Raw genomic sequence first — 27,381 nt, forward strand, 5'->3', positions numbered from 1 at the left:
CAGCCAAGCCCATGAGGGATCCCATGAGGCAGATCTGTGATTTTTGGCTCCAATCCCGGTGAAAACCTCTTGAGAATGCTCTGGGACTCTTTTTTTTTCTTTCTTGATTTTAGAGCAAAGGATGAAGAATAAGCAAAATTGACAGCAAACTGTAGAGTGAAAGGCAGCATATGGCAGGGAATTTGGCATCCTTTAGGGCTAATTCATTGGCACCATATTTACATGCTCAATGGTTAGCAATGGACATTATTCTTTATATTTTTTCACACTGAGATTACAGCACTAATACCTATTCTCAGTTTAGTGGGACTAAAAAGGCATTTAATTCCACACAAAGCATGGTATAACTGAAACATATTTCCTTTTCTGTTTTCATATATAATAAATGAAACTGAGAAAGTAACAGGGTGGAATAATTTCACCGTATACTGTAAGCCATCCTGAGTCTGGTAAAAAGTTTTTTTTTTTTTTTAATTTTCCTGTTCTTCTGTTCCACAATCTCTTTTTTCCTATTTCCATATTCATAAAAATTAGGTTATCCTAGTAGTAACATTGAAATGTTTTCTAAAGAAAATATTTTATGTTAAGAATCATAGTTAATTTAAAAACACTGCTTGTTATAGTGACTGGAAAAATGTATGAATCTTTTGTTTCTTTAGGGTAAGACCATGCTATATTATAGAAATAGAATTATCGTTTCACATTTCACTGGGACTTTATTATTTATTTGTTTACTGGAGAGTCATAGAGACAGAGAGAGCACTCACACATCTGGTTCACTAAACAAATGCCTGCAGCTGTAAGTGCAGGTCTGAGCTGAAGCCGGGAGAAAGAAACTCAGTGCAGGTTGCATATATGGGTGTCAAAGACTCAAGTACTTAAGCCAGCACCTGTAACTTCCCAGGGTCTCCATGGGCAGGAAACTGGAACCAGAATCAGAATCTGGGTGTTAAGCCCAGGTATGCTGATGCAGGATGTGGGCACATTAACTGGTGTCTTAACTGATAGGCCAGATATCAGCCACTCACTGGATTGCAACTGTGAATGAGCTATTTAATGCCATCCACGACGTCGTCAGCATGTCATTTCCTTCAGATCCTGAGGCCCTCTGAGGAAAGAACACCCATTTATACTATACAGCCATTCTTTGCCTCCCACATTTTCCTTTACTAAGTGTCTGCTGTGTGTCCAATGTTGGTTGTACTGTGGCATTATTTTATTTTTACTACATCCGTGTCAAATAGATCAATAATTTCTTTTATAATTGAGCAAATAGTAACTGTAATTGTAATTATAAGCAGCTGGTCTGGCTGGAAAGTGCTAGACATCGCTTTAGAAAGGTTTCCTGTTTATTTCACTTCTCTTCCCAACTGTGGGCAAAAACCAAGTTTCTCTTTTTTGTTCTTCTATTTTGCTCATTGTTTTGTATCTTGATTTTTAAAATCTTTCCTAACAAGTTGAAACTAATGAGGCATCTCTCAAAGTATTTCTTAAAATCATAAATAACTCTTAATACCTACAACAAAATATTATCTGTCAAAGAGAACAATAGCTCTTGTTATTTAATAATCAATGACTAAAGTAAAAACTTGTGTCATGGTAAATGCTTAATTTACCTATACTGAGGAATAAATGACTGCTTGGTTCCTTAAAGGAAATATGAGAGACAAGAGGAAAGCAAAGGAGGGAAGGAGGAATGGAGGAAAGGAAGGAAGGGAGGGAGGGAGGGAAGGAAGACTGATTTTGTTCAATAGGTCTTTCTTCAGTATTTGATTAAATTGAATGCATTTTTTAAATAAGTGTAGTGATATAACTGTTTGCATTACTCAGGGAGTGATGAATAAATTGATTACATTGTGGTCCAGACAGCATGATTACCAAAATTATACAACATGTCCAACCAAGAAAAATAAGTCGCCATTAAACTAAATACTAGTTTTCAATTTAAGCTTGCTCTTAGGTTTTATTATTTTTTTCCATTGTGAGTCAATTTTCTTGTTTCCAGTGTCACTAGTTATTGAAAACATCACTGTTTTTTAGATTTATTTATTTATTTGAAAGACACAGTTCAGATAGTCAGAGGCAGAGAGAGAGAGATGTCTTCTATCTGCTGGTGCACTCCCCAGATGGCTGCAACAACCAGAGTGGAGCCAATCCAAAGCTAGCAGCCAGAAGCTTCTTTCAAGCTCCCACATGGGTACAGGGGCCCCAGCATGTAGGCCATCTTCTACTACTTTCTCAGGTCATAGAAGAGAACTGGATCAGAAGTGTAGCAGCAGAGACTCAAATCGGGGTTTCTATGGGATGCTGGTGGTGAGGCAGGCAGAGACTTAGCCCACTGTCCCACAGTGCTGGCCCCAACACCAATATATTTTGCCGTTTTCTATAACTGCATTTGCTGAATGGTACACAACAATAAGCCAGAACTGTTGTGCCAAATTTTCTTCAGGTGTGATGATTAAATAATTAAATATCTATCATGGCAATAAAATATCCATGAAAGAATTATCTCCAAGATGAAAATGCAGAAAAATGCATTTGCCACAAATGACCTTTAAAATTATAGATATTATAAATTAAAATCTTTTCTATTTTTTATTTTTTAACTTTTATTTAATAAATATAAATTTCAAAAGTACAACTTTTGAATTATAGCGGCTTTTCCCCCAATAACCTCCCTCCCACCTGCAACCATCTCATCTCCCACTCCCTCTCCCACCCCATTCTTCATCAAGTTTCATTTTCAATTATCTTTATATACAGATCAACTTAGTATATATATAAGTAAATATTTCAACAGTTTGCACCCACACAGGTACACAAAGTATAAAGTACTGTTTGAGTAGTAGTTCTACCGTTAATTCGCATAGTACAACACTTTAAGGACAGAGATCCTACACGGGGACTAGGTGTACAGTTACTCCCGTTATTAATTTAACAGTTGATACTCTTATTTATGACGTCAGTAATCATCCAAGGATCTTGTCATGAGCTGCCAAGGCTATGGAAGCCTCCTGAGTTCACAAACTCTGATCTTTAGACAAGGCCCTAGTCAAAGTGAAAGTTCTCTCTTCCCTTCAGAGAAAGGTACCTCCTTCTTTGATGGCCTGCTCTTTCCGCTGAGATCTCACTCACAGAGATCTTTCATTTAGGTCATTTTTTTCCCCAGAGTTTCTTGGCTTTCCATGCCTGTGAAACTCTCATGGGCTTTTTAGCGGGATCTGAATGCCTTAAGGGCTGATTCTGAGGCCAGAGTGCTGTTTAGGGCATCTGCCATTCTACGAGTCTGCTGTGTATCCTGTTTCCCATGTTGGATCATTCTCTCCTTTTTAATTCTGTCAGTTAGTATTAGCAGACACTAGTCTTGTTTATTTGACTTCTTTGACACTTATTCTTATCATTATGATCAATTTTGAACTTAAACTGATCACTTTGACTAGTAGGATGGCACTGGTACATGCCACCTTGATGGGACTAAATTGGAATCCCCTGGCACGTTTCTAGCTCTACCATTAGGGGTAAGTCTGGGTGAGCACATACATTAAAATCTTATTCAATACTGATCAGTAACATTCTGGTATGGATTACAACCATTTTATTCTTAGGGTGAGAGTTCTAAATCTGATATAAATCCCTGGTGAAATAGGTATGAGAGAAGCTGCCAAATTTGAGTATATAAATCCCAGCCATCTCATATACTGTAAACATAAGAGACTAGTAGATGTAGAATTAAGTTTGAACTCCTCAGTGGCATGTTTAAAAGCTCTAAATCTGGCACTTGGTAACATCTTAGAGGAAATAGAAACTCTTTATAATGAAGTTAATAGGTTGCATTTAATATATAAACATGGTAATTGTGTCTCCAGAAGTTCTTCTTTTCTTAGTTATCTGGCACTGTTGACTCCTAAAACAAACTATGTATGAAGTTAAGATGAACACACACACACACACACACATATCCCATGACTAGAGGGGTACATACATACATTATATTTTAATGAACTGATTGTATTTAAGGAAGAAAAACAGGTATATCAGTATCCACATTAAAAACCTGTGGATCTGAGTTCCAAATGTGATTCACTATTAATTGTCGTAAGACTGGCAGGTCAAACCTTTCACAGGTGATCTTCTTCACATATAACATGGAAATAAATGCTATACCCTGTTCTAAATAAATTAAAAATGCGTGAAATTATATCACATAAGCATACATCAAATGCAAAGACTCCTGTAGCTCTTAATTACAACACTTTGTTTTATGGGAGATTTTTATTAGTTAATATGGAAATTCCCGGTTGAGGGGGGCTGGATTCTGTCCCAGTTGCTCCTCTTCCAGTCCAGCTCTCTGCCCAGGAAGGCAGTGGAGGATGGCCCAAGTGCTTGAGCCCTGCACCAGCATGGGAGACCAGGAGGAAGCACCTGGCTCCTGGCTTTGGATCAGCGCAGCTTGCCGGCCGTAGTGACCATTTGGGGGGTGAACCTACAGAAGGAAGATCTTTCTCTCTGTCTCTCTATCTCACTGTCTAACTCTGCCTATCAAAAAAAAAATGGAAATATGGAAAAAAATTGTTGAAAACAAAGTTTCATTTGCTCAAATATTACTATTTTTTATTATTGCTATCATTTGATGTTCCTAATTTGGAAAATATATCATCTTCAATTCATGTATAAAAAAAAGCCTATTCATTCAATTGTTATATTTCCCTTTATTTGAATTGATCCATAAACAATTTTGTTGCTACATTTTAAGCCTGATGGTCGTAAACAAGGGAAGGTGAGAGAGTCTCTGATCTCTAAAGTAGCAGAAAGCTGGGGGCACAATGTCTGCTCAGAACTAGGTACGAACATGTGTTGTCAATTTTAGTTGAAGTTCAAAAGGATAGAACTTGTTCTTAGAAAATGTTTGATATTTCTGCCATCACACCATTAGTCAAATGATATACAGACTCCAAAAAGACCTTCCATTGACCACTGTTCCACCTGTAAAATGGAATAAATTATATTGGATAATATTGATGTGTTATTTCGTCACTTTTAGAAATTAAACAAAAATTGCCGTACAGCTAAATTGTAACATTGCATGGCTAGAGAATGCCATGGACAGACCATTAAGAGAAGTTCTCATAATTAAAACACATTTATTGATGAGAATATCTACTTTGCACCTAAAGCTTAGCCATTGGTCTATGCCTTTCTGTCCCCTTCATACAAGATAAGGAAACATTGCTAGAAGACATCATACTTTAATAACAATGCTGAACTGTCATTGCTTTTTGTTTCTCACTAAATATGTTCTGTACTTGTCTCAACGTTTCTCCTTTCCATATCATAATCATAATAGATAATATATGTATATATATATATTGTGTTTGGTTTACCATTAATGTACAGAAATCGTTTGTTGAAATAACATTTTAATAATTATGACTACACAAATTTCTATTATGCATTAATGACTGAAACTTGATAAATTAGTTCAAAAATATGTCCACCTTAGTGCTTACAGCAAGAACGTCAGGAAGAACCCTACGAATGTATTAGGAAAAATATATGGCAGAGAATTCTATTTTTACACGTTTAAAGAAACTGTTATTCTTTCAGAACTGTCCCCTTATATCTTTGAAGAACTAACCTCATTTGAATTATAAAACAATGCAGTGTTGCATATTTATTTCTGTTTACTTGTGAGAGAGAGAGAGTGAGCCTAAAGCTGGGAACCAGCAACTCAGTCCAGGTCTCCTACATGGCTGGGACAGACCCAAACACTTGAGTTTTCACTGCCACTTCCCAGCATCTGTTTTGACAGGTTGCTTGACTCAGCAGTGCGCTGCAAGCATTGAACACATTTGCTTCAATACGGGACATGGGCATCCTGTCGACTTAACCACTAAGCCACTCACTCACCGTGAGCACTCATGTATACATACAGTAGCTCTCACTAGGAGAAGAAATGTAATGCTGCATTACTTTAATAGCTATGTGAACAATTCTTGTCTTACTGAAACATTTGAAGAAAGAAAAAGAAACATTCTAAATTCATGAGGCTCCTATTGTCGATGTTACAGTATACAACTATTATTAGGAAGTAAAATAATGGTTCATTTATAATGTATGAGTGCAATTCAATAGAACTAGAATAATTTTGAATACAACTGAATATATAAAAATTCTTCTGTATAATGGTCAAATTTAATTTATTCTAAGAATGCAAAGTTGGTTTAATATTTAACAATAAAATTAACATTAATAAAGTCTGAGTAAATACAGAAATTTCATAAAAATTAATTTAAACACTTTTATTAGCACATCATCTGTAAATATATGTATGCCTGAAAAAGGTATGTAAATATCTCCAAAAAAATCAAGTTGCAAATCATATATTCAATATTGAAATATTAAAATATTTTTTTAAAATAGGAACAAGCAGTCTGCTGTCATTACTTCAATTCAGAATTATACTGAAGATCTTGGCCCCTTAAACTTTGCAGTAGATTAGAAAATGGATGAAAAACAGAGTGAACATTTAAAAATGAAATTATTATTCTATCATCAAGCGCAACATATTCAGATTCCTATACATAGTAACAGCATTTATCGTATAACTTACATTAGTGTACTTGCTGTATAACTCAACCCTGACTGGAATAGGGGAGAACAAAATATAATTTTTCAAAAATATTAAATTTGGGCAGCTGGCATTGTGGCGTAGCAGGTAAAGCCGCCATCTCTGAAACTGACATCCCAAACGGGCGCTGGTTCAATCCTGGCTGCTCCACTTCTGATCCAGCTCCCTATTGATGATCTGGGAAGGCAGAAGAAGATGACCCAGGTCCTGGAGTCCCTGCACCCATGTGGGAGATCTTGATGAAGCTTCTGGCTCCTAGCTTAAATCTGACCCAGCCCTCGCCATTGCTACCATCCATCTGGTAGTTAGCCAGCGGATAGAAGATTCTCTCTCTCTCTCTTTACTTAACTATGCCTTTTAAATATATAAAGTAAATCTTTTAAAAGCAATGTTAAATTTGGTTTCAACTTAAGCATAAATAATTTTAATATAGTAAAACTAGTGGCAAAACTCAGATTGAGAGAGTCTGATAAAAGAACTGGAGAGTTAACCTGATTTTCAAGAGAGGGACTATAGTTTGCCAGTCTGAAAGGATGTACATAAATTCATCAATTCTAAGGTAGAATATTTGCGATTTTTTTTAACTCTTGGAAAATTTGATACTCTATTATGTGCTGGATTTAGAACTGTTCACAAATGGCTCGTGCTCTTCATTAACTCACAAGACAGTTGTAACAGGGACCATTTCAACAGAAAAATGTCTTGATTAAAGTTTGTTTTTATAATGATTTCATTGGAAATTCACAGGAAAATACCCTAATTCAGTTCATTATTACAATTCTAGAAGTACAGTGTAATATATGAAAAGCTACACCTGAATCTCTCATGAAAGGAGATTCATCCCATCTTTTCTGGGGATAATTTTGTCACTTTCTTCAACTTTCCTTCTCTTGTTTATGCTGCTTTCTCCCTTCCTGATTCTGATTCTGATATAATAGAATTCTGACTTCTAAGGTTAATGATTTTTATTTCATAAATTACATCTATGTATTAGAGTGTGTTTACATATGTTGAAAATAAGATGTAGCATTTTTGATGTAGATACTGTTGTTAATAGGTATTAACAGCATTTCTCTTGGAAATAAACTTCAATGTTTGTGATACTTCAATCATTTGTAAATATTTTTATCTTTAAATGAAAATATTTTAGTGTCAAACTGACATTTATTAGAAAATTTCAAAGAAAATACATTCAGACTATAGAAGATGTGATTGAGAAGATTGTGGCAAAATGGCCAGATTCTAGAATTTCTAGACGTTTTGAGACACATGTATCTTATCATTATCCAGAAATTCAATGATTGGTAATATCTTAGTCACAGTGGTAGCTGGGGAAATGAACTGATTGGAACAGACACATTTTCTTCCATTTTGCATTCCATTCTTTCCATTTGCAATTGCAATAGATCACCATTTTATCTATACTTACAATTCAATTAAAGAACAAAAGCAAAACTTCACTGCAAACTTTGCTTTGCTTATTTTTGGTGAGTAGAACACTGCCTTGATTTTGTGGGTTCACCCAGGTGTGTTCCAGGGTCTCTGAGGCAGCAAATGTTATATAGGTCCTGTCTAGAGGAAGCTGATCATATTATTTGTAAGTCAATACTCACATGCAAGAGCATGCAAACTTGAGTATAAATATAATGAAAAATGTGCAATCTGTCATTTTATAAATAATTTCCTACTACATTTAATGCCTACTAGACTAGTTCTTATCACTATTGCCTATTTTTCCTGTTTATCATAATCAAAATCACAAGGAAAGCTCAAAGTAAAGGTACTACATTCTAAGGTAGAATATTTGTGATTTTTTTTAACTCTTTGTACATTTGATTTGCTGAATCTTTGAACTTAACACAAAGCACACACCCATTTTAACTGATATGTTTACAAAACCTCAATTACAGACTTAAGGGCAGCCTGCTCTGATTTCTGAATGGTCATGGAACCATACTTAATTGGCTGACTGGCTTGATTTTTCAGCTACTTTTATTTCCTTTTCCAAACATTCTCCTAGACAAGTAATGAGAAATGAAATGGTCATAAGACTGGGAGCCAGAAGAAGGATGATAAGCAAGGGCTCAGTAATGCATAGTATGGTCACTGGCCAATAGTATTGAGAGTTGGCCATAGAAGGCAAAATATCTGTGACTACAGTGTAAGAGTGCATTGAATTTCAGTAACATACTCGTATTAATTCTTTCCAAAATTGTATTAAGGAGTGAATGCAGACTGATGGTGATACATAGAACACATTCATATGCAAGATTTCATTCCAGGACAGATCTCTGGGGCCATTCTTTCAGCATCCCATAGTAGTTCAGTAGAGATCATTATTTCCATGGAAATGGAGAATCTTTCTTTTCTTCCTGAATATTGTCAAATCAGAATTTAGTTAGAATTTTGAAAAAAAAAAAAAAAGTTCTGGAAGCTCAAAGTCTTGCCTAATGATTTTAGATTAACTTCACATACATCATATGTTAACTAAAATATAAATAGATCAATTCTTAATGGAAAATACATCAAGGCATCAGCTGATTGTAACACAGATGAAAATTACATGAGAAATTTTATAAAATTGTAGTAGTTTTTTTTTTTTTTTTTCTCATTTCAGTAAAGAAGATATGCCCTTCTGGGACACATTCAAGTTACAAATGTAACCTAACTAAGTAACTAAATGCAAATTTAGGGCATTAATTCATAATTCACAACTAATAACATATGAGTTTTCACATAGGAAAGTAAGTAAAAAGTAAGAAGAAGCTGTCTCTAACACCAGAATGGCAGACTAACCCTCACAAAATAGGAAGCTGACATAAGGAAAAATAAGTGTGTATACATTTAGGTATAGGTGAGTCTTTGTTTTAAAAATCCATTATTTTCTTAAGATCTTTCAACAATATCCAATTAAGAATTCTGAAGTTGGAAGAGCGAGTTTTCTTCTTGTTGTAGCAAGATGGGTTTATAATTAGCATAATATTACAACAACAATAAAGTAAGAGAATTATGGTGTGATAATACGTGAAGGCTTTAAATGCAGAGAAAGCAAGACTACTGCTCAGACCACCAGCTAATTGTATGATCTCAATGAGTTGCTTAATGCACAATGCTTTCAGATGAGAAATCAATAAAATAAGAATAATGCATAATAGTAAAGGATAAGGAGGTTGTGAACATTAAGTGATGTAAAATATATCATGTTCCCCAGACAATACTATGTAGTTCTAATTATGGGAAAAATTTGTTACTGTGAGAGTACTTCAAAAGTTCATGAAAATGGAATTCTAAGATGAGTTTACATAGTTGACATATTATACAGCCCACATCTACAACCTAAAGACACTATGCTTTTCCTGAAAGAAACACTGAAAATACGAAACAGCATTAGCCACAAAGGTGCTAAGCAGAGCCAATACCTAAAGCTTCAAATAGAATAAATATTCAACTGCAGGTAATGATTTAGTCAATTGCTGAATGTCAATTCTGTAGATTATTTGAATTAAATTATCCTGAAGATTGCAGCACTTGAGAATTGTTATAATGCAATGTTATGTGGTCTAAGTGAAAATATCTATATATTATGGTAAAAACTAGGAAAGTTAGTTAACCTCTGTGTATCAACTTCACCCTGAACAAAATGGAAAATAATATTTAATAATATATAATAAATAAACCAAAATTTGTACATTGTAGGTACTATATAAAATACTTTTAAAAAGATTTAATGATATTTAAGGCTATATATTTCTTAAATAGCTATTACAAAATGCTACCAATAGCTATTTTAATTTTAGTTGTATTTTTATTTTTAAGAAGCCAAGGATAGTCATTGACATAATACATGAGTGTTAATTGTTAAATTAACAAGAGTCACTGTGCACTAACTCCCCAAGGAGGACCTCTATCATCAATGAGTTGTATTATGAGTTAACTGTAAAACTAGTTCTCAGTTTGTGTGTGTATGTGTATGCAAATTGTTGAAATCTTTACTTGGTATAGAGTTTGTCTTCTGTGTACAAAGTTAATTGAAAATGAATCTTAATGGAGAATTGAACTGGCAAGGAGAGAGGGAGGAGGAGGAGTCGTGGGAGTGTGGGTGGGAGGGCTGGTATGCTGGGAAGAATATTCCTGAAGGTGTATTTTTGAAAACTGTATTCCTTAAATAATAAGTTAAAAATTAAAATAAATAAAATAAAATAAACCCAAATTTAAAAAATAAAAGAAACATAATCTGCTGATATTATAAATGTTCTCAGGGTACCAGTTGCTTCCAGATTTGGCAACAGCTGAGTCTTTTTCCTTGGTACCTATTCCCACTCCTCTGTGCTTTCACATGATATTAAAAATAGCTCTTATTAAATCTCAAAAAAGTAGTATGGGTTCTATAATTTTTAATGTGTTAACTAGATATAGGTAAAGGGATTGCATTTATTATCTCTAGTTATTTTGTAGATTCCCATGTAATATTCATGATGATAGGGATTTACTTAACTTGCTTCCAACTAACCAGCAGAAGCATATAGCTCTGCAAATGCTTCAAGATAGAATAAATATATATTAAATTCCTCATTCTATCTTGGGCTTGAAGGCAGAATATGTGATTTTAAAGATTAGTTAAGATACAGTTAGAAAACGACAGGTACATATATTGTGTCCACCAAAAACATGCCAGATACAATTTCAATACGTAATATATAGGACATTTGTTTTGACATGAAAACTTCTCCCGTTCTTTTTGGAGTTTCATTTCTCTATAGAAACTTAAATTTTTAAAAGTTTTTAAATGGCAACTTTGTAAAATTTGGAGGAAAGGAAAGTTTTTGTATCATTTTATTCATTAATTATACGAAATGCATTGTATGTATTCATTCCAGGTTGTTTGCTGAATTGTACTGCCAATGATACATTTAATTTATTGTTTATCATATATGTAGGTAAGCCAGTTATGATTGTCACAGAATACATGGAGAATGGTTCCTTGGACAGTTTCTTACGTGTAAGTAAAATATTTTATATATGTATATGTGTGTGTATTTATAAGGAATTATGCTTTCATGGAAAATTGAATTAAAAGATAATGTATACTTCCATGAAATTGTTGAAGTACCCTTATGTATGGATGAATTGTAGAAAATGTTTGAAATGCCAGCTAATTTTCTGCCAAGCAAGTAAGCAATCTAAAGTAAAACAGAAATTTTCTCAGGCTAATTGACAAAGTTGTAAGATTGCACTTTTTAGACTTGCAGCAATGCAAATGTTAGTGTTTTATGTTTTTTTTTAACTTTTATTTAATAAATATAAATTTCGAAAGTACAACCTTTGGAATATAGCGTTTTTTCCCTCCATAATCTCCCTCCTACCCTCAACTATCCCATCTCCTACTCCCTCTCCCACCCTATTCATCAAAATTCATTTTCCATTATCTTTATATACAGATCAACTTAGTATATACTAAGTAAACATTTCAACAGTTTGCACCCACACAGATACACAAAGTATAAAGTACTGTTTGAGTAGTAGTTCTACCGTTAATTCACATAGTACAACACTTTATGGACATAGATCCTACATGGGGAGCAGGTGCACAGTTACTCCCGTTGTTGATTTAACAACTGATACTCTTATTTATGACGTCAGTAATCACCCAAGGATCTTGTCATAAGCTGCCAAAGCTATGGAAGCCTCCTGAGTTCACAAACTCTGACCTTATTTAGACAAGGCCCTAGTCAAAGTGGAAGTTCTCTCCTCCCTTCAGAGAAAGGTACCTCCTCCTTTGATGGCCTGCTCTTTCCGCTGAGATCTCACTCACAGAGATCTTTCATTTAGGTCATTTTTTTCCCCAGAGTTTCTTGGCTTTCCATGCCTGTGAAACTCTCATGGGCTTATTAACCAGATCCGTATTTTATATTTTAAAAACAAATTTGGTCGGCATTGTGGCTCACCTGGCTAATCCTCCAATCTGCAGTGCTGGCATCCTGGGTTCTAGTCCCTGTTGGGGCGCTGGATTTTGTTCTGGTTGCTCTTCTTCCAGTCCAACTTTCTGCTGTGGCCCAGGAAGGCAGTGGAGGATGGCCCAAGTGCTTGGGCCCTGTACCCACATGGGAGACCAGGAGGAAGCACCTGGCTCCTGGCTTCTGAATGGCGCAGCGTGCCAGCCGTGGCAGCCATTTTGGGGGTGAGCCAATGGAAGGAAGACCTTTCTCTCTGTCTCTCTCTCTCTCTCTAACTCTGTCTAACTCTGCCTGTCAAAAAAAAAAAAAAAAGAACCAAATTTGTACATTTTGTAGTATCTACTTTGTACTATCAAGTTTCATATCAGTTGAAATAATAATGAAAGTAAAAAATCCTAAAGCAAGACGTAAATAACCATGATGTAATACAGGTGTCTTTTCTTTGTTTAAAGTAGCCTCAGTGTGCCGCTAAATGGGCTGTGTGCCTCTCAAGAAGTGCTCAGAGTATAAGCCTGTACTCTAATGCTACATTTTTACATGTTCTCATTTTAGACATTGCATTTTGTTGATATGTATGTGTGTGTGTATGTGGAAGCATATATCACCAATTTATACATATATATCTTTTCATCCTTTAAATTTAGAATTTTTGTAATTTAATATTTGTCAACATGTTGTATTACAATATAATGCTTCAACAAATGTTATGTTTGAAGAAATACAAAAAAAAAAAATTGGTAGACTTGAAGACACTTCCAATCTGTAGCCAGCACAGGGGGCAAGAAAAGACACAGATCCTGTCCTCATCATGGTTGTGTTTAGTTCTTTTTTTTTTTTTTTTTTGACAGGCAGAGTTAGACAGTGAGAGAGAGAGAGACAGAGAGAAAGGTCTTCCTTTCGTTGGTTCACCCCCCAAGTGGCAGCTACAGCCGGCACTGCACCGATCCAAAGCCAGGAGCTAGGCACTTCCTCCTGGTATCCCATGCAGGTACAGGGCCCAAGCACTTGGGCCATCCTCCACTGCCTTCCCAGGCCACAGCAGAGAGCTGGATGGGAAGAGGAGCAACCAGGACAGAATCCGGCACCCCAACCGGGACTAGAACCTGGGTGCCGGCACCGCAGGTGGAGGATTAGCCTGGTGAACCGCAATGCCGGCCATGTGTTTAGTTCTATATACATTGAGACTCATGATAGAAGAGAGAGAAGGGCTTGCGCTGCGGCATAGCAAGTTAAGCCACCATCTATGTTGCTGGCATCCATATGAGCATCATTTTGAGTACCAGCTACTCCACTTTGATCCGGCTCCCTGCTACTGTGCCTGGAAGAGTGGTGGAAGATGGCTAAAGTACTTGGGTCCTTGCACCCACTTGGGAGAACTTGAAGAAGCTCCGGGCTCCTGACTTGGGATCTGCCTAGCTCCAGCCATTGCAGCCATTTGGAGAATGAACCAATGGATAGAAGCTCTCTGTCTCTCTCTGTCTCTCTCTCTCTCTCTCTGTAACTCTGCCTTTCAAATAAATAAATATTTTTCAAAAAAAGTGAGAAAAATGAGTATTCACAGAAGAAATTTCCAAATTTTTTCAGAATGAGAAACTATATATTTTATTATAATATTCACTAGCCATTAAAATGTAGAAGCAATTGTTTCAATAAACATATTCCAACAATAAACATCTTCCAGGTTATTTAAACAATTATGTTATAATAGTTATTATATGCCTCTGAAAGTCTTGTCTGTATAGATGTAATCAGACATGGATTTTTATGTAACTGCATCATCTCTACATTTTAAACTGTATATTTCTATTTTAATTCAAGGAAATTTTAAACTTTTCAATCCAGTACTATGGCTTTTTCCTGCTATTACTTTTTGTTTTGTGACCTAGAACTCAGGGTTAAATAGAAACAAATATTGTTAGTTCACTATGAACTAATTACTTAGGATAATAATGAAAATGTTAACATATATTTATTTGAAACAATTAATAAAATATCAAGACTAAGAAGGAAGACTGAAAATGTATCAAAATAATTATCAACATATAATAGCCACAAGATTCATTCATTCTGTTGTTCTTGAAATTAATTTTTTTCTGATTAATTTCTCTCATACAGAAAGAATACTCCCAGTTTTGATTCATAAATCAAAGAAAATTATGATACTTCTCACTACAAAGGATATGGCCACAATATTGTTTTATTTTAAGCTTGTATCTATCTATCTTGTTATTGAGTGCTTAGTATTCAGTCTTGTTACAAAATTCAGTTTGGGAAGTTTTAAACAAAAAAAGGTATGTTTTTCAGACATAGAAAACTGCTGTAACTGTATGTTTGAAATGTTCACAGAAACATGATGCCCAGTTTACAGTTATCCAGCTGGTGGGGATGCTGCGAGGGATAGCATCTGGCATGAAGTACCTCTCAGACATGGGCTACGTTCACCGAGACCTTGCTGCTCGGAACATCTTAATCAACAGCAATTTGGTCTGTAAGGTTTCTGATTTTGGACTTTCACGTGTTCTGGAAGATGACCCAGAAGCTGCTTATACAACGCGGGTGAGTAACTTCTCTTTTTGTTTTCTTAGTATTTCATGTGGACTTGTGAATAGCAATAGTAAGCCACACTGCTGTGTCAATTGTTTTCCATAAAAGAAAAACTTACATTTTAAAATTGCTAATTTTTCTGATAAAATAGCTGGTCACTATTTAAAAGATGAGTAGTGGTTTTAATACTTAAATTTCAGACATTGGTTTAGTGCTTCCCCTCAGAAGCAGCAAAGTTCTCACATGCCAAAAAATCATAGTATTTTTATATTTACTTAACTTCTTTCATCAAGGTTGTGTCATCTTTGGTAAGCAGATTGGATAAATTCTCAGCAACACCATCAGAATTTAAAAATCAATCCTTAGAGAAATCACATATTTGTATATTATAAAAGTTTCAAAGCAGAATAGTAAAAGAAGAAAAGTCCATAATTTTGCCACCCAGAGAATATTTGTGACTTTGTGAGTCAGCTTTTTCAGATTTTTTCTTCATAGCTACATATGTAAATATATATGTATATATATATATAAACATGTGCACGAATAGATTTTTAAAACAGAATTATTCATAATACTAATGCATGCTAATTTTCTGTTAGCAAAATAACTCAAATAGTTTTCATTGTACTAAATTAATTAGCTTTTACTTTTCTGATTTTAAATTTAAATTTAAATTTTAAACATTCAATATACTTTGTAGATGTAATTCTAAGAACATGATGATATTCCCTTTCTTCCTTCTTTCCTCTCTCTCCCTCATAAGACCATTTTACCCAGATATAGTAAATTTTAAAGTAATCACAGATCATTAAAACTGTAGCAGTACAATGATCTTAAGCATTCAGTTCACAAAGATATAAAAAGAAGTATACAGAACTATATTTGTTGCAATAGTTATATACACAGACATTTCTTTTTTATGTGTTTTTAAAAATTTTATTTTTAAAATTTTACCTCCCACGTGTAAGAGACACCATGAGATATTTATCTTTCTGGGTCTGCCGTATTACACTCAACATGATGTCCTCCAGTTGTGTCCATTTTGCTGCAAATGGTAGAATTGCATTCTTTTTTATGATGAATAATATTCTAAGGTGTATATATTATATATATAAATATATGTATTTATATATGTTATATATGTATTTATATATGTTATATTTATATATATATATATATATCTACATTTATAAAATCTCCATTTTCTTTACCCATTCATCTCCTGATGGACACTTTGGTTGATTCCAAATTTTGACTGTTGTGAACAGTGCTGCTCTGAACATGGTGGTGCAGGTATCTTTTTGATACATTGTGCTCCGGTCTTATGGGTATATACCCAGTAGTGGGATTGCTGGATCACATGACAAGTCTACTTCTAGTTTTTTAAAAACTCTCCACACCATTTCCACAGTGGCTGCATTCATTCATGTTCCCACCAACAGTGTATAAATGTTTCCCTTCTTCCACATCCTCACCAGCATTTGTTACTTACTCTACGTTTTGGATTTTAGCCATTTTGACAAGGGTGTGGTGATATGTCATTTTGGTTTTGATTTGCATTTCCCTGATGGCTAGTGATGCTGAGCATATTTTCATATATTTGTTGGCCATTTGCATTTCTTCTTTTGAAAACTGTCTATTGAAGTCCTTTGCCCATTTCTCAACTAGATTGGGTTTGTTGTTGTTGTTGTTGAGCTTTTAATGTTGTTGATCTATTTGGGATAGTAATTGTTTGTCAGATAGGTGGTTTGTGCATTTTTTTTCCCATTTCTATTGGATGTGTTTTCACTCTATTGATTGCTTCCTTTACTCTGCAAAATTTCTGAGTTTGATATTGTCCCATTTATTTAATTTAGTTTTGGTTGCCTGTGCTTTGGGGTTCTTGTCCAAGAAGTTGTCCCCTGAACAAGTGTCTTGGAATGTTTCCCCTATGTTTTTTTTTTTTTTCTAGCAACTTCATAGTCTCAGGTCTTAGATTTATGTCTTTGATGGATCCAGAGTTGATTTTTGTATATGGTGAGAGGTATGGATCCAATTTCATTCTTCTAGTTATATAAATCCAGTTTTGCCAACACCATTTGTGGAGGAGACTATTCTTACTCCACTATATAGTCTGAGAACTTTTGTCAAAAATCAGTTGGCTTTGTGTATGTGGACTAATTTCCGAGCTCTCTATTCTGTTCTATTTATGTATTGTTTTCATAACAGTATTGTGCTATTTTAATTACTATAGCTTTGCAATATGCTTTGAAGTCTGGTATTTTGATGCCTCCAGATTGATTTTTCTTGTTCAGGATAACTGAGTATTCTGGGTGTTTTGTGATTCCATATGAATTTTAGAATTGCTTTTTCCAGTTCCGTAAAGAGTGATTGGTATTTTGATAGGCATTGCATTGAAACTATAGATTTCTTTAGATAATATAGATATTTTCAGGGTATTGATTCTTCTGATCCTTGCGCAAGGAATATCTTTCCATTTTTTGTTTTGATGATTTCTTTCACCAGTGCTTGATAATTTTCATTGTAGAGATTTTTACTTCTTTGGTTAAGTTTATTCCTAAATATTTTATTTTTTTTTTGTGGCTATTGTGAATCAGATTCCATTCTTTATTTCTCTTTCTGTGACTATCATTAACAAATGAAAATCTACTTTTTTGTATGTTTATTTTATTACCTTCAAGTTTACTGAATTGACTTATTAATTTTAACAGCCTTTTGGTGGAGTGTTTAGGTTTCTCCTGGCACAACATCATGTCATCTGCAAACATGGATAATTTGACTTCCTCTTTTCCAATTTTGATGCTTCTTTTATATCTTTCTCCTCTATAATTGCCCTTACTAAAACTTCAAATACTACTTTGAATAAAACTGGCAAAAGTGGATGTCCTTGTCTTGTTCCAGATCTGAGGGGGAAATGCTTTCAGCTTTTCCCCACTCAGTATGAAACTGCTGTTGATCATGTCATGTCTTTGGTTTTGATATCAAAGTAATGCTGGCCTTATAAAAACAGTTTGGTGGAATTCCATCCTGTTCAATATTTTAGGATAGTTTGAAGAGTATTAGAATTACTTCCTCTTTGAATGTTTTGTAGAATTCAGTAGTAAAGTCATCAGGTCCCAGACTTTTCCTTGGTGGAAGACTTTTGATTACTGCTTCAATCCCATTGCTGCTTGTTGGTCTGTTTAGGTTATCTATATTTTCTTGAATGAACTTTGTTAGGTTATATGAATCCAGGAATTTATATATTTCTTTGAGGTTTTCAGTTTATCAGTGTCAGCTGTGTCTGTGACACAGTGGCCTAGTCTGCTGCATTTCATAAGGATAGAAGTACAGCTTTGAGATGAAGGGTTTCCATGGGAGTGAATCTTTGGCCCACAGAGAGTTTGGAGTCTGTCTTCCTGGTGAATGTGATAGCCAGGGCCTTGTTCTTTGTGCTGAGAGAGATAGGTGTGATTGCCTCCTTGTCCTTCTGGCAAACCTGAGTGATGCTGGGCCTTGTGGCACAAATTGCTGTGGCTCTAGGACTGTGTGATATGGATGACCCATCCTCAGTGTTAGCCCTTAGCAGCTTAGGCTGATACCCTTGGTTGATTTAGAGTCCATGGGTGTAGCTTTGGGGCTATGGCCCCAGAAACCCCACTGTTGCAGCATTCAGGGTGTCTGTCCTTTGCCCCACACATTTCCCTGACTCTCACTACAAAGCTGGTGGGAGCAGAAAAGAAGCAGGTTGTGGGACTTTTCCCTGCTGAGTATTGTGCTCTGTAGGAGTGGGGACGGGGAGGAAAGGAAAGCAATGCATGGCTTCCCTGCTCCAATCTTGGCTGTTGCTCAGACCCAGTAGCTTTCCAGGCCGAAGCAAAAGTCAGTGGGTGATTGTAGAATTTCCTCCCAGCTAAAACTGAGTGGTGGTGCACGTGGTGATGTTTTCCTGCCTTGATGTGGTAAAATTGCAGCTTACTGCTGGCAACTGGCTGTGCCACATGGCTGGCTACAGCAGTATACCTCTCTTCTCTCCTTTTTTTCCACAGACTCTCCTCCTCCTCCTCCTCCTCCTCCTCCTCCTCCTCCTCCTCCTCTCCCCCCTCCTCTTCCTCCTCCTTCTCCTTCTTCGTGGAAATTTTCTGCCAGGCAGATCTCTGGAAACATAGTCTTTCCATTGTTCTTTTCATATCCGAGAGCAACTTAAATTAGTGTGACTTATACCCTTGGATCCATCTTTTACTTTTCATTTTTAGAAGTTTAATGTATTCAATTTTCTAGTTGTACCATTTTATAAGCAGAGTAATTAGTGAGAAATTATTATATATAATTTTAAAGTATTTTGTACAAATGCATAAATGATCCATGTTTGTCCATAATTGCATGAGTCTGAAGATTTTCTAATGCTATATTCATGAAAATGTCTCTTCTATGTCAAAGAATGAGTGTCTATTTCAAGCATGTTTCCATTGTACTCCAAGTTTAGTAAAGTGTAAAACTACAAATTTTAAATTTATTTGTTTGGGAGGTAGGGAGAGAAAGAAAGAGAGATCTTCTCCCAGCTGATCCATTCCCCAAATTCCTGCAACCTATAGAGTCTCTGTCTCCCTCTTTGGTGGTAGGAACTCAACTATTTGAGTCGATATCTGTTGCTTCCCGGGGAGTGCATTAGTAGGGAACAGAAATTGGAAGCAGAACCAGGACTTAAATCAGGCACTCTGATATGAGATGCAGGCACCCAAGTAGTGCCTTAACTGCAATACCAAATGCCCGTGCATATTAGTGGCACTCTGATGCACATTCTGTATCATGTTTTTCTGTTGTGATTTCTTCAGGATAAATTTCTAGAACTAAAATCCTGAATGATAATGTGTGCAAATATGTGAGATTTTTTTTTTGTATTTGACTTACCCAGCTGTTTATGATATAGTTTAACAATTTGAATTTTTTAAGATTTATTTATTTATTTGAAAGATAGAGTTACAGAGAGAGAGAGGGAGAGACAGAGAGAAAGGTCTTCCATCTGCTAGTCTACTCCCCAAATGGCCACAACTGCCTGAGCTGGGCCTATCTGAGGCCAGGAGCTAGGAGCTTTTTCTGGGTTTCCCACATGGGTAAAGAGGCCCAAGCACTTGAGTCATCTTCTACTGCTTTCCCAGGCCATAAGCAGAGAGCTGGATCAAGACAGGAGCAGCTGGGACACAAACCAGTGCCCATATGGGATGCGGGAACTGCAGGCAGAGCCTTAGCCTACTACTCCACAGTGCTGTACCCCATAATTTGCATTCTTCATGACTATGTAATAGTCTTATTTTGGGCAGAGCATATATTTCAAGACCCACAGCTGTAGCCTGAAATCATAGGCTGCACTGAACTCTATGTGTGGACCAAAAGATCACCAAAAATGGTTTAAAAGATAAGCTTATTTTGGGTGCAAAAATGTTTGGGAATCCATTCATATGAAGGTTATTAAAAATTCATGAAAACACATATTATGGAAAGCTATGCATAGAAACTCTGAGGTTTTACTGTTAAGAACTTTCACCCTTTCACTTTTTAAATGAAGTACTTTATAACTTCTCTCTAGGCACAATCATATTGCCAGCATAATTACTCTTGTGCTTTGGGGCCATTACTAAACAAAATAACAATTTCTTGAATAAAGAACCATAACACTAGATGATAAATCTGGTAACCTAGATGAGTATTTTGTGACTTACTTGTGTGTAGCACATATAGCATGGATGCAGAAAAGAAAAGGATGATCCCTATCCCAGGTTGGTCAGAGTGGGATGTCGGCAAGATTTCATTGAGTCTCTTAGAATGGCATACAATTTAAAATTTATGATTTTTGTATTTTTAGAGTTGTATGTTTAATATTTTTAGCTCTCAGTTCAGTTAACCATGAATCAATAACTGGAAAGTGAAACCATGAGTAAGGGGAGACTACCATCTATATGTGAACATTTCTTTCTCTATGTTCTCTCAGGCCAATGAATGGGCAGTCTTTAAGGAAATTAGAGTCCTGCTATTTTCTCCCTGTCCAATTCTAAAAGTTAACTACTGAACTTTTTAAAAAGGAGAGGCACAACCATTTGGCACAATTGTTAATATTAGACACTTGCATTTCATGTTAGAGTCCTAGTACTACTCCAATCCCAGCTTCCTTCTAATGCAAGCCTCCAGAGGCAGAGGACAATGGTTCTTATTGTTGGATGACTGCTATGCGTATGGGAGATCCACACTGAGTACCTAATTTCCAGTAGTGGCCTAAGCCATTCCCTGCTGTAGTGGACATTTGGGGAAGTGAATCAGAGGATGACTAATCTCAGTCTCTGTCTCGCTGCCTTTCAAATAAATAAAAACAAGAATAAGAACAATAACTTTTTGTTAAAGATTTTTATTTATTTATTTGAGAGGTAGAGTTACAAACAATGAAAGGAAGAGACAGAGAGAAAGGTCTTCCATCCGCTGGTTCACTCCCCAAATGACCACAACGGCCGGAGCTGCGCTGATCCGAAGCCAGGAGCCAGGAGCTTCTTCTGGTCTCCCACGTGGGTGCAGGGGCCCAAGGACTTGGGCCATCTTCCAGTGCTTTCCCAGGCCACAGCAGAGAGCTGGATTGGAAGAAGAGCAGCCAGGACTAGCACCTGAGCCCATATGGGATGCCAGCGCTGCAGGCAGAGGATTAACCTACCTCGCCACATCGCTAGCCCCAGAACAGTAACTTTTTGACTTTGACAACACAATTACCAGCCACCAAGATGGTCATCAGGGAAACTACTATGTTTCCAATGAAAAGGAAGTTATTATGTCAGATTGAGCTTCACCTGTAAGGAAAACCACAGTAATACAATCAGAGGTATGTACTCAGTATTCTAATATCCCTGGGATACTCCTAAATGCATTGGTTTAAATGATTAATTCTCTCTATGGGTTTATTTACTACACATTTTTTCCTATTTTTAGTTATACTGTGCTGTATATTGAAATTATTAATAAAACTAAGTATTCTTTAATATGCATCTTCATGAAAATTTTGTTCTTAGAGCACAGTTCACGAGGGTAGCACAAGAGAAATATTTTTTATCTTGTCACAGTGCCTAACACTAGATAGCTCTGAACATAGAAAAAAATTGCAAAACCTTGATAACTACTTTAATAGCACTGTTTTATTGTTTCATCTCTGACTTCCTCAGATGTTGGTCAGCCAGTATTCTACAGCAAAACATAATTTTCATTACGAAAACTGTACTGTAATTCAGTGAGAAAATATATGCAACACATAATATATTTATTATCCAGAGGACTGTTATTTATTCTACTCCCTGATATTTTGCTTTATGTAGATACACTTCATAACCTGTTAGAATAAGAGCTTATAAACAGCCCATGAAAAGTATTGTGCTTATTTACATTTTCCTTGAAACAGCAATCACATTATTAAAGAAGTACTTATAGTTTTGAGAAAGGTACTTGATAAAAGGATTTTTATGAAATATTAAATGTCCAGTTACTCAATCAAACTCTGACCTATGGTAAATCCAATTATTAAATGAGAGTATCCTCATTCCCAACACTAGTCATGATTTCCAAAATACTCAAAAAAGTAATTTCTTTGGCAGTGACTTGAAAGATTCTTGCATATCTATGCCATCTGCTATCATGAGAATTTATTGTTATCTTTTAGAGTTCCTCTTACACTGATGATGACTTTGTCATGGCCCAAGGTTCCTGATGAGCGCTCACTGACTTTACTGTAAGAAAGGTGCTGTCGTTTAGAATTCCTCTTTAGAATTTCTGAAATGAAAGGGCAACCGGCTCTTTGCATTTGTGTTTCAGCCTCAGTAGATTCTTTAAAACCACACTGACCAAATGGGGTCATTCACCACCAACAGACAGATGTTTACAGTTCTTCAGTGTCCATTCCTGTATTTTTTTGGAACTCCTTCAACATAACTGTGGGGTTCCTGGCATTTTGCTGAGCAGATGGAATTTGCATCTCCATTTCTAGCATAATTTAGAAATTGTTGATTTACTCTTCCATAATAAGCCTTGTTTGGCATAATTTTAGAATTCACTCTATAATAGGAGGCTTGATTATAAAGTGATTCGAATGCTAGTTTAGTTTTTTTTTTTTTTAAACAAATGCACCAGAACAGCTAAATGAATTGACATTCTAAGTTGTCTTTTGGGGATGTGTCCTTACCACAAGGAACACCGTTAACACAAATTGAGGGGGAAGGGGTGGATAAATTTTTGGATTTACTTTAAAGCTATATTGTGATTAATAGCCTTAATCTGAAAATTATTAAGCAAATAGAACTTGGGGAGATAGACTTGACTGTGATAACATCTCTGGTTTCAATAAGTTTACAGTTTAATAAATAAGAAAGCTAATACATTACTTTATATATAGTAAAGTCTATTTGTTTCTCTAATAACAGGCATATTATCCAGATTAGTTTTCTACCTTATTTATTTGGTTTAGTATCCTATAATTGTATTTATTTCAAAAAAAAAAAACACAACATGTTCACCATTTCAAACAATGTGCTGATCTTTTTGGTTTTTGTTGTTTGTTTTTTAGATAAACTTACTCTAGCTAATTTACCTTAAAAATCAGTCATGTTACTTTGTTACTTTAGTGTTACATGTCATATAGTATCTGGAGTTTCTACAGATTAAAAATCAGCGTTCAGCACTTCAACACATTAAACCTTTCCAATTGCTGCTCTGAAAGTTCTCACCTTTAGGAAGAGAATAGTTTCACTAAAGAATCCCGAGAGACATTGTTTAAATACCCTGACGTGGTGTCTGCTGCTCTCATCTCGAGATCACCTCCGTGACAACAGCAAGGGTAGAAGAGTGGAATAGAAGTTGTGACAAGTTATTCTATACTTAAAAGTTCTTAAATGGCAGGGTGCATTTTAAGTGTTGAAAAATGCTTAACCTCCAAATAAAATAACTGGTGACTTTTTCTGTACCATTTTCAATGCACTCAACTATATCACATATTGTCATTGCTTACAACCTCAATATATGCTTGATAGGAAAGACTCAGCTAACAGTAATACATGTGTGTGTGTGTGTGTTTGTTTTTCTCTCTCCAAAAGATATAATGTAGCAAAAATGATTTTCCCCAATATTCATAACTCATTATTCCCATTTCTCACAATTGAGTTATGAGGAAATTCCACATGCTGACACTTTCTATTATGCAATATTGCTAGGCATCCTGTAGTCTGTAAAGTCCCACGGTACACTCATGGGATGCTGAGAATGAAGAAGGCCATAAAGCTTTAGTATTATTATGAAAATAGTCTTGATCTTACAGATCTCGCGCAATGCTCTTTGGGACTCACATGCATGTTTGGGTGACATTTTGAAAACCACTCTTATAGATGTTTTATTAGGAAAAAGCACTTTAAAAACCAACTGTATGTTTCACTTGTTATTCAATGATATAAATCTAAATTCTGATATACTTTTATGAGATATAATATGTTTTCAAGAAATAGTCTTCAAAGCATAACTCCAGCTGCATACTGAAGGTTGCAAATTATCTTGAAAATCCCTGGATTTCATTTGGGATGGATATAACTGCACAATTTAGCTCTGCAAATGTAAGTCATCAAAAATCTTTGTTGTTGAGTAAACAAATGAGCAACAAAAAAGAGTTCCTTGTCTTTTTTTCCAATCATAAATTTCAATGTATAATTATGACATGCTTTCCTGGTTATTTGCCTCTGGTCTTAACTGACTTCGTTGTAACAGAATCATGGTAGTTTGTAAGAACTCTTTGCCACTGAATAATTTTCAATCATTTCCCTTATGAAATTTTATTTTAAATAAGCATCATTTTGTTTATGTTCATGCATGTACCTATGCACATGGACATTCTTGTATTCACATGTTCAAGCAGATCATATCCCAAACTCCAACAAGATAATATTTAATTTGCTATTTAGTGCAGGATCAAGTTAGAGAAAATGTAGCTTTTAATTTATATGCTGTATAATCTGTCAATATAATTCTCAGTCCTCCAAGTTCACTGTAGAAGCATAATTATTATAAAAACTGATTTAAGAAATTTGAGAAAACTGAATAATTTGTTCTTGGTTATATTTTCCATAATTAATTTTTCTTTCTATTTCTATTCTGAAATTGTATACTGAGTATTTACCAACTGGGTGTTGGAAAGTGGATAAGACAGTCCTTTTTTATCAGAAAGAAAAATTTTTAAACATAATTTATTTGCTTTTACAAATGTATAACTTGCAAAGTTGGTGCATATGGAAATATTCTAGTACAATGTTGTCTTATGTAACTTAATTTTCTGAATAAGGGGTCAGGGAAAGTAACTACAGTAAGTGTTTATTTACTCCTGCTCAGGATAACTCCACTCTAAGAACATAAATAAGAAAATATAAGCCTCTGTTGCAAGGTTAAATTTTATAAGTATAAAATACTGATATGTGATGTGCATTTAGCCTCAGAGTTAAGATGCTGGAATGAATGCCTACATTTCTTTTCTGAATGGCTCTGCCTCCTCATTCAAGATTCCTGTTAATGTGCACACTGGGAGGCAGAACTGATGGCTCAAGTAATTGTGCCTCTGCCACCAGGGTGGTGATTCTGAATGAGTTACTGGCTCCTGGCTTTGTCTTGGCTCAGCCCTAGTCATTATGGGCTTTTGGGAGGTAAACCAGAGGTGGACGTTCTGTGTCTCTATCTCTGTGTTCCTGTCTCTCAAATAAAAAAAAAATTTCGAAACAAAAGCAATTATATTATGTTAACAAGTGATATAAGTCATATGTTATTTACATATGGATGGAAAAGTGATAAAATACCTAATCAGTGACCATTATATTGTATTGTATTGTAAACTTTCAACCAAAAAGGGAACCAACCACAAATTTATTCTGCAATCTCCTATGATTGAGATGAATATGCCTACCTATATGTAGCTCCTCACACTTATCAATACGAATTATTCAAAATCAGAAATCTCTAGAATTAGTGAATTCAGTTATTAATGTGGCATCAAAATTCAATTATAAGTCTAATTCTTCCTAACTGTCAATTTTAGAGAAATAGATATCATGAATATTTCAACATGTAAAATATCTATTAGGATTTATATGATGAAATATCAAAGCTATAATTTTGAAGTAAAATCAGTATTAAGGAAGAAATGTATTAAAACATGAAAATATGCTACCCATAGTCTCTAGCAGGAACTGTTTTCTTTAAAATGTGATTCATAAATTCATTTATTTAATCAACAAATATTTGAGTATTTATAATATACAAACACTATATTAGAACCTAGGAATCCAGAGTGGAATAAAATAAAGTCCTGACTTCATGACTTTACATTCTACTGTAGGAATTCTGATAATAGACAAGTAATGAAACAACAAGACAGAGAACTTAAAATGAAGACGATGGGGCCGGCGCTGTGGCTCAACAGGCTAATCCTCCGCCTTGCGGCGCCGGCACACTGGGTTCTAGTCCCGGTCGGGGCACCGATCCTGTCCCGGTTGCCCCTCTTCCAGGCCAGCTCTCTGCTGTGGCCAGGGAGTGCAGTGGAGGATGGCCCAAGTGTTTGGGCTCTGCACCCCATGGGAGACCAGGATAAGCACCTGGCTCCTGCCATCGGAACAGCGCGGTGCGCCGGCCGCAGCGCGCTACCGCGGCGGCCATTGGAGGGTGAACCAACGGCAAGGGAAGACCTTTCTCTCTGTCTCTCTCTCTCTCACTGTCCACTCTGCCTGTCAAAAAAAAAATAATAATAAAAAAAAAATAAAAAAAAAATAAAATGAAGACGATGGGCTTTGTTTGGAGGGTGTTTATAAAGGATGGTCAGAGAGTTTCTCTGATAAACTGACATTAGAGCCAAGAATTGGTGACTGAAGGAGCTAATTATGCAAATATCTAGGGTAAAGAAATATTAATTTTGCCTTAATTAATTTTAGTGAATAAGATAATTTTAACATTGTTTGATTCCAAGAAGTCCACTCTGCAAGAACACAATTTAAGTAATCAATCAATGATTTAACTCAGACTAGACATCAGGCTAATGACAATGAACCCTCTCCTGTTGCTTTGGTTAAGCCTGTATTTTTGGTCATCCAAGGAACCTTAGTAAAGATAAATTTCTGATATTATTTCCAGTTCACTTGTGAATATTCCTCAGTTTCAATTATGTGATGACACATTGCTGGAAGTTTTCCCTATGTGCCCCAAAGCTATTGACCATACCCAGACTCC

At 35.5% G+C, this 27,381-nt stretch overlaps 1 protein-coding gene across 1 annotated transcript in view; it reads left to right on the top strand.

Moving 5' to 3' along the window:
• EPHA3 (EPH receptor A3) overlaps positions 1 to 27,381 on the top strand; it is a 397,092-nt gene that overhangs the window by 318,867 nt on the left and 50,844 nt on the right. Inside the window, exons 12-13 of the mRNA XM_062176003.1 lie at positions 11,566 to 11,627; positions 14,929 to 15,138. Coding sequence (XP_062031987.1) covers positions 11,566 to 11,627; positions 14,929 to 15,138 — 272 coding nt within the window. The remainder of the gene's footprint in view (positions 1 to 11,565; positions 11,628 to 14,928; positions 15,139 to 27,381) is intronic.

The sequence above is a fragment of the Lepus europaeus genome, chromosome 2, assembly GCF_033115175.1.
Source record: "Lepus europaeus isolate LE1 chromosome 2, mLepTim1.pri, whole genome shotgun sequence".
Taxonomy (NCBI): Eukaryota; Metazoa; Chordata; class Mammalia; order Lagomorpha; family Leporidae; genus Lepus; species Lepus europaeus.